Source organism: Carassius gibelio, chromosome B4 (assembly GCF_023724105.1).
Source record: "Carassius gibelio isolate Cgi1373 ecotype wild population from Czech Republic chromosome B4, carGib1.2-hapl.c, whole genome shotgun sequence".
Taxonomy (NCBI): domain Eukaryota; kingdom Metazoa; phylum Chordata; class Actinopteri; order Cypriniformes; family Cyprinidae; genus Carassius; species Carassius gibelio.
In genome coordinates this window covers 17134582-17150490 of record NC_068399.1, presented here as the reverse complement: position 1 = coordinate 17150490, position 15909 = coordinate 17134582, and the positions used below count along the sequence as shown (strand labels likewise).

Genomic DNA, 15909 nt, shown 5'->3' with positions numbered 1-15909 from the left:
GCAGCATGTAACCCACACTGATTAGTGATCCGGGCCCCTCTGATGTTCTCCCCGTTGAAATTCATGGGGACTCCTTGTTATCACTCCTCTCCAGCCTCCTTTCATTCTCTTTGAAAGTGCTGCCATCCCTGCCTCTCAACTTCTTCAGCAGACTTTGTAAATCTAAAGACGCAGACTGTTAGACAGCACTCACTTCCTCATGAGTGCCCAGAAAGCTTTTCACGACTGTCCAATGTCTGTGGCCATTTCTTTAGGCTAAATGAAACCAGTCGTTCTCTGTTTTTCTCGCTACCTCGATTCTTTTCATTTTTCCCCTCTCTCCTCTTTCTTATACAAATGCTCACTTTTGTTATGTCTGAATGTGATGGTGCTCTCTATGCTTGTCAAAGCTCTTCTCTTCCCATTTCCCGTATTGAGTCCTGCAGGTTTGGTGAGTGATTATCAGTGACGATTGGATGTTTGACGACCACACTGAGCAAACTTTTCACTCTCTCTATGCTGAATTGCAAATGACATTAATAAAGGCTCTAGCCTGCATGAAATATGAGCTGCTTGACTTTGGCCCTGAAGAGTGCAATGCAAACAGTGTTTCAGTACCACAGACAGCACTCCTCTCCACTCTGCTAATGTTCAGCAGTGAAGGCTCAGTCTTGGGCAGTAACTGAAATCTATGCCCTGTTTTTGGTGAAATGCAGTAAGGTTTTGTTATTTTGATTGATATTCAGTCACTCAGTGCTTACCCCTTTTTTAAAATGAGTTATTGACATGGATGCTACAAGAATAATTAACAAGGCTTGGTTGTAGTTCATTTTTATTGAGGTTTGATCACTTTCAGCAGACATAAACATAAATTGGACACTTACACAAACATTTGTATCAGTATTTGTATAGTCTTAGTGATGTTTTTTTTTTTGCACTGAAACAGTATATAAAGTATTCAAAATATGATATGAAGCTGAAGTGTCTCTCTACTTCATTAACTGACACATTTGTATTCACTCCAATAATATAATATAATATAATATAATATAATATAATATAATATAATATAATATAATATAATATAATATAATATAATATAATATAATATAATATAATATAATGTATAAAATGAAATGTAGAAGGATCATGTGACACTGAAGACTGGACTAATAGATGCTGAAAATTCTACTTTGCATCACAGAAAAAAATACTTTTTAAAATATATTAAAATAGAAGACACTTATTATTATTATTTTTTTTTTTGTAAATGTATTTTTGATCATATAAATGCAGCCTTGGCAAGCAAAATAGCTTCTTTCAAAAACATGAAAAATCCCTCATGCCCCAAAGTTTTTTTCATACCTATGTATCTGTATTCATTTTGATGTTAATATGGCCTAACCATTGGTGCAAACAGTTGTTGTTGATACCATCACAGGTTGCTGGTGTCATCGAAGGGGTTTGCGATAACTGAGTTATGAATGAGGATGAAGAGAGGCAGATGAGCGAGGAAGTCGAGAAGATCAAGGGAGCGCAAACTGCGAAGCTCCCGCCTCACCGATGCCTCATGCTCAGGCCTGATGCCCCCTGCCTTGAGCTCCACTAGGAGTTGCTCTGCCCCAATGCAACCCTCTGGCACCAGAGCGCCCCCTGTTTGGGCCTCCAGCAAGAACAAGAACAACTGCTGTAGAACAAGCACACATACTCAGGTTAGTATCAATGAATGCAATATATATTCCGTGTATGTATATATATGATATATATTTGAGTTTAGGCTTTTTTCCAGGCTTTAACTTGTGGTACACAGCAGCATTAGTCCATACATATAACACTCCATCCACATGTGCAAATACCTTGTGAATACATTCATTGGACATATGGCACCAGTCATCACCCATTGCACACTTCTAGATAGTCAGGGCACTGATGTCGGTGTGTGTATGTGTGTATGCGTGAAAGCATGTGCTTGGTTCACACGTGTGTCTGAGAAGGCTCAAGTTACAGCGGCCTTTTCCTACTCTTCTGTGAGCACACCTGTTTGCACAGTTAAATGCATCCGAGGTAATGACTAAAAGTGAGTGTGTATATGTGTGTGTGTGTGTGTCCTGTAATCCCCTGGCAAAGCGCCCACTCCTCTCTCCTCTCGCTCGATAACAATTCAAGTCCAGCTCACTCTGTAATTAGCCTCCCCTCTCCACCTAACCCCAAGACCGGGTAGGGGCTCAGTTTCCCTAACCTCCGCCGTCAACTTTTAAGTCTCCATGCTTTTCAGCATCCAGCCCTCTCTGTTCAATGGGCCTGGTCAGGTCTTGCTACTGAATGGGCACCTTATACCTCTGCTTTATCCAAGATGAGCAGTATGTCTTTGCCTGATTACAGAGCACGCTGCACTGGATGTACACTGCCGGCCACTTTAATGAGATTACAGCCTGTAATCCATGAATACGAGGGAGGGGGAAGGCTGAAGGAAATTTTTTTTTACTTCGGCTCTCAATTCACATACAAGGTGCTTGACGGAAACAGCTAGTTTTACTAAGCCCGCGTTTGAGTTGGCCTTTAAAGTGTTTTCTGGTCTCTATTTCACTGTAATTAGTTCCTACTGAGAGAGGGAGAGGGAGAAAGAGGGACAGAATTGCTAAATGGTCAGGAACAGTTTGCTAGTGAGTATGACAGATGTTCATTTTTACACTAAATAGCATTAGCATTGATAGAAAACAAACCTTGGCTTTATAAAGCTTCATCTCCAGAGATTTGAAATCCATCTCGCTGATGAGGGAGCGCATGAAATCACTGTGAATTAAAAGAGAAGTTTCTCAGATTTCTATACACGAAAAGTTGATCAAATAATAATAACAATAATAATCATAATAAAGCAAATATATTTTATATTAATTTATCTTCATAAAGATATACTATATTTATTTTTATTAGGCTATTATTTTATCACACATATATAACTGGTATTATCACTGTCCAATAATTATATAATATTATTTTACCATTTTATCACAAATCAATATAAGTTTAATTATATATCATTATTTTAATATATTATTATTATTTAATTATAATGAATTAGTAAGTTATAATTTATATCACAGACACACACACACACACACACACACACACAAACACACACACATACATATATATATATATATATATATATATATATATATATATATATATATATATATATATATACACTGTATATATATATATATATATATATATATATATATATATATATATATATATATATATATATATATATATATATATATATATATATAATTGCTTTCATCAAATAACAGAAGATGTTGGGGTTATGCAAGGATAGCTGGTAAATGCTGCTGTATTTTGGCGGGTTTTTTCCAGCGGGGCCTAATCGTGTGGTGCGTTGTTTTGGGGTTTGTTGGTGGGGGGGCGATGATGCTAAAGTGTTCTGAGCCCATTGTGGTTGCTCATTATGGCCTGTCCCCTAAAACAATGATCCCAACCCGCCAGTATAACGGATTAAAAAAAAAAAACTGCCCCAATGTGAGGAGGGTGTTTAGGGGACATGCTCTGGAGCAATGTGACCAACACACACCTACACAAATATACACTTGATCATGCACACACTGGGATAATTGCTTGGAGGCAGTGGCTATTCAGTCGGTACAGAGCTCCACTGTCCAGCGTGTGGCACAGTGATGGTCATCCCTGTGCTAACGAGCCCCTCCATTCAGAAAGCATGCTGGGAGGAGAATAGCTGCTGGTACGCCACCCTCAGACTAACCGCTATTGGCCCATTCGCTCACGGTTGTGGTAAGGCAGGAGGGGGTTTGATGGGAATGAGGGGAGACAGGCCAGCTAATGATCATTAATTGCACTTGGTTTGCAGAAAAGAGCCCGAACTGCAGCGTGGATAATAGCCGGGGCAACGGAGAGCGCGCCAGAGACAGAGAGGAGGATAATAGCGCTAACCCATTTCTATTGTTGCGCCCCATCACCACAGACTCCACGCTTACGTAATTGCCAAAGTTTCGGCGGTTCTGGCAGGGGGGTTGCGAGATATGGTTGGATTTTTTTTGGGGTGGGCCATATTGGTGACCCATTTAAAGTTTGGGTGGACAGAGTTGTTTTGACAGGTCGGTTTTGGCGGTAAGTGTGTTTATGTTTTGGACCGGGTCAGAGAGTGCGAAAGAGAGATAGAGGCGGGATGCTAAAGGAGGTCGTTTCAGGTTTCCCTCCGTTTTTTGGTTTTGTATTGGTGCAGTGAGTCACACAGTGATACGCAGCTGAATCAGTCCAATTAAGCCATAGATTTACTGTTCTCGTCACTGGAACCGAACCTTCGGACAGCTCAGACCACACGCAGCCCACCCAGGACGTTTCTACCTATGCTTCCAACCCACAAAAACACACACAGGTAGAGGAAGACACTATGTTTTGAGGGAGCACTGCTCTGACCAGCTCTGGGAGAAAGTGCCAAAGCACAGACAGATGGCGAAAGCAAAAGGTGGCAGGAGAGACTTTGGACAGTCAAGGCACTGGATTTAGTCGTTCTATGAGGGTTATGTCCACTGTAATGAGTGAACATGGGTGTATAGCAGCTAATGAATGGGGTCAAATCCATATCAGGGTTCAGAAGAGGTTGATGGAAAAGGTTAAAGCACATAAATGTCCCTATTGTGTCCATTCCAAAGAAACACCCATGTTCCTTTTCATTTGTTTCATTTGTCCACTAGTGCAGGGGAAAAGGCATTGCTCACTCTCTCAAAGAGCAATGCCGTAAATCAGCGAAGAGGCGTGACCCCAAATCCCCTCACACACATAACCCAGGAAACCCAGAATGGGCCCCGGCGTTGAGTGGAAGCTGTTAAAGATCCTAAAAAAAGTGAGCGGGAATGAAAGAGCCTGTGTGTGGGAATTTTTGGCATATGGGCTGTAATGTAGCATCACAGCCAAATGCCCCCAAACCCTCATCACAGTAATGGACTTCAAGACGACACACGACCGCCCAGGCTGTCATGGGTCACCCTCCAGTCGCATGTCACATGCTCTTGTATTTTTGTTCAATCGAATGGTACAGATGCTACAAATGGATATATACATTTTCGGTCCTACACACACAAACACTTACGAACTGGCCGCGAATATTTATGGAAGGTCAGTGACTCCTCTTCTAATGCTATTGTGTATGTTGAATGCTTGACCTGCTGACTCACTCGAGTGTGGCTATTTTCTGGGCCAAACTGGCCACTACAGCAAACAGGCGCAGATCCGTAAGGCCTTTTGTCACTCTGAAATCAACCAGCTCCAGAATCTGAGAATATATCATATACATATTTATATACAAGCAAATCCATGTTTAAATTTATATGAAAACAATTTTTTTCAATGCATGCACAACGGTTCAATCTGAGTTCAATCTACAACGGTTCAATATATATATATATATAACCTATACATTAATTTAATTTAAAAATGTTTCTGTTGATTTTCTAGCAATCAGTAGTATTTCAGTGAATCAAAATGATCAAATGACGCAGAAACATCCTAAAATCAGGTATATATGTGGACGTATGGTGCAGACCAGTGTACCCTGCTATTCCACTGGGCATATTGTGTTTGACACAGATTTTTTTGGGTGTGTTTGCGCTGTTACCTAATTTGCATGATTCCTTTAGTGAAACGGGTGCTAAAACAACACAGACAGTGCATGCAAATAAATGTCGCTATCAGCCAGCACAAATCATTCTTAGTGAGTTGCCTCTAGACATTGTGAGAAAAAAGAGAGACGGGCAGATCGTATATATTTTTTTAAGATGGTGTTTACCCTGTACACATATATTTCCTCTTCTTCAGTCAGAAGCTCTGGAGGAATGATCTCTTTCAGTGCCAGCAGCACTTGGAGACAGCTCAGATAACCATCTCCATCACTATCAGCCTGCAGGCACAGAGTATTACAGTCAAAGTTTCTGACAGTTAAGTGATTACTATCATTACCAGCATATATGAAAATGAACAAAACCGTTCTTTTTGATCTGGAAATTGTGGAATTTTCTTTTACTCACGGCCTCAAAAGCTCTTTTGTACATGGAAAGCTTGTCCTGACTGAGGATGCAGTACTTTGCCAGAAAATCAACTGCAAAAGAGCACACAAAAGTATTAAAAACTGGGTTACACTTTACAATAAGGCTGTATACATTAACAATAATTAACACAGTTAGCATGAACTTTGAAGCATCTACAACATTTATACAGCTTCATTAATTGTATTATTTACAATTAACTGCAACATTTTCAGCAATAGACCAAAAATATGTAAGGATTTTTAATAGAACCTCATTTTAAAATGTCACAGAAAAGTGCATACAGATGTAAAGTGGATTAACCATGCTATACAGTAAATAGGAAAACAGAGAGAGTTATATATATTCTTTGATTTAAATATGTGAGTCAGAACTATTACAATCAACTATAGATACATTACTGTTCAAAAGTTTGGGGGTGATTAGAATTTTGTCATTTATACTCACCAAGGCTGCATTTGTTTGATAAATATTACTGTAAAAACTGTAATATTGTGAAATATTGTTACAAATTAAAATAAGTGTTTTCTATTTTATTATATTTTAAAATCTAATGTGATGAATCTGAATTTTCAGCAGCCATTACTCCAGTCGTCAGTGTCACAGGATCCTTCAGAAAGTGTATCGGGTTTATTCTAAACTTTTGAATTCTGATAATGCCCAGAAATCTGTGTTAATAGAACAGTAAAAGCTTTTTACTGTAGTCGCACTGTTATATTGAGTCAAGTTTATCATAAAACACTGATAAAAGCATATTTTCCCCCCTTTTTATTAGTATTTAAAGAGTATATGATTATAACTTTATTCTTGAAAAGATGGCACTGTATAAAGCAGTATATAAAAGTGGAAATTTTTATTGTTATAAATGTTGAAAACAGCTGTGCTAGTTAATATTTTTGTGGAAACCATAATACCTTTTTTTTTCAGGACCACCCCCCCCCCCCCCCCCCACACACACAACTCCCACCCCGAATTGAATTGAAGTACAAATCTTTTGTAACACTATAAATGTCTTTACTGTCACTTTTCACTACGTAAAAGTATACATTTTATCAAAATCAAAAATCTTACTGACCTCAATGAACAATGCCAGGGAAGCTAAAGCCATGTATTTTACTGTTTACCATGAAACCAGTCACATACAATGAAACCTTAAGTACAGGGAAAGGCAGAAAATCAACAATTTGGCCACAAAGGGACAGACAGATGGGAATAAAGACTAAGATGAGTTAGGGAAAGAGGATCAGAACTGAAAAGTAAAAAAGAAAAAGAGTAAAAAGGGAGGAAAGGAAGCTGTGGAGACCTCATTTAAGCTGCTGCCACTCCAATACATGAAATGAAGAAGAATGATAGACAGAATCCACTGAATAATAGATCTATTCATCAGCGAGGCTGAAGAATAGGGAGGAAAGAGTTGATATCAGTGTGGATTTAAAGCACTGGGCCCAATAAGCTGCAGCCTGCTCACAGGGGGCCGATTCAATCTGCCATTTATCAGCTCACCCCTAATCAAACCCAGGCCTTGCATGGCCTCTCCCATTCACATGCAAAGTGTTACATTCGCATGTAGTCAACTTGACTTGTTAAGGCCTGATTGATCAAAACCTCTTGGTCCAGGGATGCACATCTGTTTGCAAATAACTGCGGCTAGCGGGAGCTCTGGTGTCACCCTGGTCCCTCAGCAGCGCTAGGATTTAGCTTTAAATCTGAAACTGTGATCTGTTCGGATCATTGAGCTGATCTGTATTCACTGACTCTCTCTTTATCTGCACTCATCTGTCTCAGATGCTCCCAAGACACTGAATCTGCTGTCCCAGTCCTGCTGCCACTGTCTGGATCTGATCAGACTGGGCTGCACATGTGTATTTATCTGGTTTCTCACTATATGAGATGTGCAGCCAGGACACTCACACTTGACAATTGTATTCCCTGTGTCTACCAATGCCATGTCTGGCTCATGCAAAATGCATAGTGGATGCAGCCAGAGTCATGGCATGCTCACAACATGCACACGAAGTTTAGCAGGTTTATTCTCAGATAATATTTATCTGTCAACTTTATCTATGTATTTGCTTATTTTAGAAATGTAAACTTTATATAAAATATAAAATAAACCATATTTATCTATTTAGTTAGTTAGTTACTTATTTGGCATTTTGTTAAGCTAAAACATTATTTGTGTATTTACTTATTTATTTGCTTATTTTATAGTTTTCTTTAAGCATAAACCTTATTTATATATTTATCAACATAAATAAATACTTGCTTTATTTATTTGCTTATTTAAAAAAAATGTTGAAGCATAAACTTACATTTATTTATTTGCTTCTTTTTTCTTTAAGCAAAATCTAAGCAAAAACGTATTTATTTATTTTTTACTGGAAAACAAAATAACACATTTATTAGGAAAATGAGAGTTAAAAGTGAAGAATTTTGTTTTTCTTAATCAAAATATTGATGAAGTTACCTTATAGTCTGGTAAGAAAATAAAATTGTGGTTTCATTTTCAGTTTGGCATATCAGTTATCATCTTTCTAACTTTCTTAAATATGAAACCTGTATTTGGGTTTATTTACACTTACAGTACACCAATTTCTGCCTCTCTGTATCTGAACCAAATCTCTCGTTTGACCTCCTCCCAAGGCCTTTGAACTTCACTATAGACCCCACCAGAGAACTGCATCCCATCTCAGGCCACCGGTCCACTCTGGGATTTGTGGCTCATGGTGTGTGTGTGTGTGTATGCGTATGTTTTTTTTTGGGGGGGGGGCTCTGTGCCGTGGAATCAAGGGAACAAAAGGTGCAGTGGAGTGAGAGATTGAGGGAGGAAGCACAGGCAAACGTGCGGGAAGGGGGATGGAGGGGGCACAAAGCTCCTGGGCTAACGCCTCCCGCCTGATAGCCTTATCTGATTCTGCTTCAGCGGCTGATGGCTTTTTTTCCACTGTGGGCTTTGCTGCACACAGGTTGGGCCCTTTGGTGTGAAGCCTAGCAGAAAATGTTAATCAAGAGAAGAAGTCTTGAAAAAAGAGGTGGAGAGAGAGAGAGAGACGGAGAGCGAGGTTGCAAGAACAGAACTTCTCTCGTAATCTGTAATGTGAGTGACGGCAATTCAGTAGCAAATGGAAGTCCGAGAAAAAGGGAAGTGTGACGAGGTGACAAGAGCCGGGCAATGTGCACCCCGTCAACCACATTTGCGCATTTGTGCTTTGTTGCTCTCTTTTTTTGACAGAGTCACTCCTCTATGAGGGCTGACGGCATCATTCTATCCAAAAGGCTGAAGACGCCTTAGAAAACTGTAGTCACATCCCATTTAACACTCACTCTTCAGAGCAGAACTTCACAGCTGTTTCACTGCAATGCACTGATTGCACGTCCTTTCACGTCTGTAGCCAATGAATAATGGATGTTCACTGTTGCTATTCTGGATACGGTAATTTCTTACTGTTTTAGAAAGTATAGGTAATTTTTCTTTTTCGATTTGCAGTTTATATACATCTGTCGTGAAAATTGAATGATGCAACTTTTTACCACATATACAAACAAGCGTTCCCACTCAAAAGTAACACTGTTATTCATACACAGAGACTCATTGTGCATTATTGAGGCCGTTTTGGACCTGTGTTTGTTTGTGGTCCATATTTAATCCTGTAGCTTTGTTTATGTTCATCATCATTCATATAGACTCCCTTACATAGTTTACTAACAAGGTCAAATTGAGTCTGCAGACTATGACCTCTTTTCTCAAATTGGGGTCGCTCTACATACAGTAAATGTCAAAGCATGGCAGTAGATATCAAAAGTACATGTGTTGAGCACTGTAACGGTCAAACCAAGAAAATTGAGTTTTTCTTCAACTGTGGGTGTTTTTAACTCTTTTTGATTTCTAGAAAATAAACTAAAGGCTAACACTGGACAGACGTGCAGCATTTGTCATTTTATTTCATGAACATTTCACTGCAATGTCATTCCCACCATGTTTCTAATAATTGTTTAATGGCATTCTAGTGGAAATGGCATTTTTTAAAATAATTTTTATTATTTTACTTTATTTTTTATAATTTTTTTTACATTTGAAAAAATTAGAGCTGGATAAAAAAAAAGACAAAATAAAAGTCACACAATTTGCTGACAGTTTCCAATTCATAAGTTTTTTAAAAACAATTATTGGACATGATAGAAATTATGCCAAAATGTCTTTGTGTAAAAATTGGTAAATCATTTTAATTTATTTAAAATAATAATTAATATTTTAATATTATATATATATATTATATATTATATTAAAACAGTCTGTTTTTTTCTTTCTGCTATTAGAAAAAAAGGCCTTTATATTTATCTATATATATATCTATATATATATAGATATATATAAAGGCCTTTTTTTCTAATAGCAGAAAGAAAAAAACAGACTGTTTTAATAAAAATCAACCTCTCGAACAGTAAAGTGCCCTTATTAGAAGTAAAACCCAAATGTTTTGCTGCATCTTTAACACTTAATGGTTTCCAAACATGAGCTAGGTTTTTGTCCTAATAGGATTCCACATTTATGGGAGTAAAAACAAAAAATAAGTAAAAGATTTACAGATTCACTGAAAAGTGTGCGGCCCTAAAAGCATTTGGACGATTGAGACACACTTCAAAATCTATGAATGTGATTGCACTGGTTAAAAATGTTAAACTAAAAAGGAATTCACAGTATTTACGTTTACATTTAGCAATTTAGCAGACGCTTTTATCCAAAGTGAATTACAAATGAGGACAATAGAAGCAATCAAATCAAAACACCGTTTTGTCTTCATTTTGGACAATATGAATATATGTATTTGGACACTTATTGTTTGTAAGATGTTACTGAAACATGTTACTTGGTATAATACCTGTGTGAATCTGAGAGGAGCTGATATCATACAAAAGTAAATATATTTGATATGTACACTTGATTTTGTTATATAATACAAGACATATTTTATTCAGAATTTTTTTCTTCTTACTAAATGCTTTTTGTGCCTGCTGTGGCTGCTTTCCTGGCCGACACCACACACACTTTGCATGCACTCTCTGCCACGTGCTGGTCGCTGTGGTGCTTACCCAACTGACAAATAACTTACGCGGGCCATCCAACTCTCTGCTGTGCTCCTTGATTATTCAAAATTTGGCACTGTACTTTGCTCCCTTTGAACAAGTGCAGGGGGCAAATTTTGGCAGACCTCTCGAAGCTAGCTTTGTTGTTGGCCGCCGGACACGTGGCTCCGCCCCTTCACTGCCCTTGAAAAGGAGGGGGAAAAAACAAACAAAGACACACGCAGGCACCACACTCCTCCTGCTGGCTGCATGCCATGCACTCTCAAACACACACAGACCACAATCCCTCACAAACCACTACTCCCTGATCTCCCTGATAACTCCACAAAGGGCAAATCATCTGTTATAACTTATCTACAGCGATATAACCCCACAATGGCCAAATCATCTGCCATTATTGCCGCCGCTCTCCTTGACATTGTCCCTTTATTAAGGGCATTGTGGAAAGGCCCACTCTGTTTGGACACGGCATAATAGAGTCTTTGACAGATTCACTTCTCTCCCTCTCGCTGTGAGCTTTGAAAACAGCGAGCATATTCCATGCTTCGTGCTTGTCAATAGCCGTACTGTTTGTTTGCCTAGTCACTCTGAGCTAATGGTAAACACACACAGCTATTCCATCCTTTAGCGCTGTGCAAATAGCGCTTAAAGGCACTGTACCCCTACACACACACATACACATGCACATGCACACTCTCTGGTCTTTCAGGATACTGAGCTTTTGAAGAAGCTATTCAACAAGGGAGCCACATAGTCAGCCTCCTACACAGTCTGAACACTAACCGCTAGCAAACTAGCAAACAAGCAGGGTGGGGCCGACTCAGGTCTACCAGGTGTTCTCTGTCAATGCTTACATTTATCAGGGATCTCCACTTTCTCCAAGTGACCAGAAGAAACGAAAGATAAGGGCAACTGGAAAGATTGTATGAACGCCACCAAAAAGTTGTAATTATGAGTGGGGAACTCCAAACTTTCTTTAAGCCCAGAGTTTGTTTGTTGAAATGAATTTTTGGACTCACTTTATATTGAGTGTCCTTAACTGTACTTACAAGTAAATTAATCATTTGATAAAGTGCACTCATTGTGTACATACTGTACATGATTTTACATTGTACTTAAGTATATAATATAATAAAACTAACTAATAATACTGCAAAATTATGATGCAATATATACGTGATCCTGGACCACAAAACCAGTCTTAAGTTGCTGGGGTATATTTGTAGCAATAGACAGCAATACATTGTATGGGTCAAAATCTTAAAAATCATTAGGATTAAGTAAAGATCATGTTCTATGAAGATATTTTGTAAATTTCCTACTGTAAATATATCAAAACTAGATTTTTGTTTAGCAATGTGCTTCGCTGAAGACTTCATTTGGACAACTGTAAAGATGATTTTCTCAGTATTTTGATATTTTTGTACCCTCAGATTCCAGATTTTCAAAAAGTAAATAGTTGCATCTCTGACAAATATTGTTAGCATATTTTTCCAGCTTTCAGATTATCTATAAATCTAAAAAAAAAAAAAAAAAAAAAAAAAGACTAATGACTGGTTTTGTGGGCCAAGGTCACATATAACAATTCTGAATAAACTGAATAAAACATTAAAAAAGCAGAGTTAAATTTTTTTATAATTGTTCAAAGTATGTACTGCTTATTAATATGTTCTATAAAGTGTGAATGTGTATAGAATATATTTCACACAAAATACTGTAAAACAGCCATGTTGGTACAGTCATACTGAAGACATAAGCCATGTCTGTCTTCTATATCAAATATTGTGACTTCTTTTCTGTGGCCTCATGGGATAATAAAGTGCCAGTGGATATGTACTTCAGAAACTCAGTGTAAATATTAGGTCATGCAGGTAATTATTGCCTACCATGTTTAATGAATGCTGCTCATTCAGACATACAACTAATCTGAAAAACTGAATTTGGGATACTTAAGTAAGGAAGTATGCACATATTTGGGTTTACAAATATCGGCTGTTACAACTATATACTCTGTATGCACTTGGAATTATGTCTATTTCCACTGTGAGGAAAGAATTATATGTAGTTTAAATGATACTGACCATAAATATCTGATTATTTGAACATTATTTAATGAACTTTAATAATAATAAAAAAGAGATATTGTGGCTACAAATAAAAAATTTGTTCACACGTCTAATCAGTTTGTTCACTCATTACAAATTGTAATGTTAGGGAACAAATTAATAAAAGTGGCCACATATTTATAAGGCGTGCATGGGAACGAATTCATAGCCACAATCTATTTTCCACCTTTTATGTCATGTAAGGGCTCGTTATAAAACTTTTTTTTTATTTTTTTATTGAACTGGAAACCAAGCACTGATTGAAATGTGTAACTTATTGAGGTCAGGTGACAACAACCAAGCATAATATCTTTTTTGAAAAATAATAAGCAACAAACAGTATATACTGTCTAGTATGTAGTATGCTAGTAAACACAGCCAAAACACACGCGCCAGTGCTACATACACAGCAAACAATGAATACCTTCTGGAGGTAGGGGCAACAGAAAGGGAAAGCACAACGGAAAGGGGGAAAGATGGGAAAAATGAAAGAACAGGGAAGGCCAGACCTATTTTGGGACACTTGTCATTTGTGCATTGATTTTTTGGTCAGTATGGAGAGAGTGGGTACAAATTATGTCTAATTAGGGCTTTTGAGTCCCTAATGAGGAGCCACACTCACAAGTGTCTGAGAGGCCTCACACATATTCATACACACAATTTATGGTGAATGCCATCTCGTTCCGAGGGAATCCTATCGTTACAGGAGAACCAGAGGACTAAAAACAGTGACAAATGTGAGTCACTTTGAACCAGATTCAAATCTTTAACATTATACAGCCTTCTTTCTCTTTTCTTTTTCCCTTTCAAACTCCTCTTACTTTCATCCGCGTACACACAAAGAGCAACACTCATCTCTGATGTGAGCGACAGCTGCATGCTTCCTCCTCTTGTGCTTGATTAGGAGCTGAAGGGACCTGTCCAATCAGGCCTATTCACACAATGCCCCTGCATTCACACAAGCCCCGTGACCTCCCACGACCCCTCTGGAGCTCCGCCCCTTCACCTTGACCTTCAGTGCACACCCTCACTCTCCTCAGCACTCCAAACTGCATATCCAATCATGAAAAGGACTGGCAAATTGGGACTATAGGCGTAGACCGGCAGAACGGCACTCGAAAGCATAGCTAATTAAAAAATCAAGTGCAAAACTCAGAGCTCAAAACTAAACAAGAGATGGTGGGGCGACTGGAGTGTGTACACAGTCTCAAATTACAGCGCTGGGGTTCTCTGCTTGAATGGCGTGAGCTTTTTATTGTCCTTAAAATGAAAATGGTAGCCTACTGAAAGGATCTTATCAATCAACAGCTGAAATTGCCAGTTCATACTGGCAGACTGGTAAATAGGTGACTTGGAAATGATATCAGAGTACATTCACCTTATTAATCTTCAAATTCAGATTGGTTTACACATGGATTCGTGTACTTACAGTCCTCAAACTTAGAGCAAGGGCTCTGATGAGTGGGCTCTGTTGGGTCTTTTCCATCCTGAAGTTTGGAGTAAATCTGCAGGGCTTTATTCTTCCTCTCCTCTGTCTTCTTCATCTGCTTCTTCCTCTTCCTCTTCTCTTGAAGTCTGTCGGACCTGTTTCTTTGCTTTTCAGCATGGTCACTGGTTCCGCGTTGTGAGACCAGTATGGTCCCCCCGTTTGTTGGGCTTTCTTTAATATAGCAGAGATAAAAACATATAACATGCATATTAGATTGTTACTTGTGATTAGTGACCTAATATAAATTAATATAATATATTACATATAAATATATTGTAATATTGTAATATTTTATATATCATATGTCATATAATGCATAATAATAAAAAAAAAAAATATATATATATATATATATATATATATATATATATATATATATATTATTACTGTCAAACGATTAATTGCGATTAATTGCATCCAAAATAAAAGTTTTGTTTACATAATATATGAGTGTGTACTGTGTACATTTATTTTGTATATATAAATACACGCACATACAGTATCTATTTCGAAAATATTTACATGTATTTACATGTATATATTTATATTCATTAAATATATAAATATTAATTAAATATAAACATAACATATTTTTCTAAAATATGTACATGCATGTGTGTGTATTTATATATACATAATCAATATACACAGTACACACACATATATCATGTAATCAAAAACTTTTATTTTGGATGCGATTAATCGTGATTAATTGTTCGACAGCACTAATATATATGCAGATTTGCTTGAATTTCTCAAAATTAAAATAATGGATGCCAGTAGAATAAAAAAATCATGATTTCCAACCAGTCTTTAGAAAGCATATAATAATGGAAAAATCATTCAGTGTTTGATTTCTTTTGCAGGTGTTTTAACATTATTTTCAAACCAACCATAGCACTCTCTTGTACTGAATCCCAGTTCGAAAACCCCCGCATTATGGCCCAAGAAATATGAGGACCACCCATAAAAAGATTTCTGCTACGATGACCTTTAATATTCTGTATTTCCTTCTAATTGCTTCTTCTCCTAATCTAAAACTCATTTAGTGTATTTTGAAATATAAAATAGAATAAAATAAGATGTAACCCTTTGATAATTCACTATGTGAGACTACAAACAACGCCTTCTTTCTTTTTTGTACATGTACTTGGCTTTTTCTGTGATT

The 15909-nt window shown here is 37.5% G+C and overlaps 1 protein-coding gene across 1 annotated transcript in view; it reads right to left on the bottom strand.

Moving 5' to 3' along the window:
* Positions 1 to 793: 793 nt before the first annotated feature.
* Positions 794 to 15909, bottom strand: part of LOC127956961 (uncharacterized) — a 46499-nt gene continuing 31383 nt past the window's right edge. Inside the window, exons 11-16 of the mRNA XM_052555295.1 lie at positions 14682 to 14912; positions 6045 to 6115; positions 5807 to 5917; positions 5196 to 5293; positions 2703 to 2772; positions 794 to 1666 (exon numbers count right to left, since the gene is read on the bottom strand). Of these exons, the coding sequence (XP_052411255.1) occupies positions 1415 to 1666; positions 2703 to 2772; positions 5196 to 5293; positions 5807 to 5917; positions 6045 to 6115; positions 14682 to 14912 (833 nt within the window). The 3' untranslated portion in view covers positions 794 to 1414. The remainder of the gene's footprint in view (positions 1667 to 2702; positions 2773 to 5195; positions 5294 to 5806; positions 5918 to 6044; positions 6116 to 14681; positions 14913 to 15909) is intronic.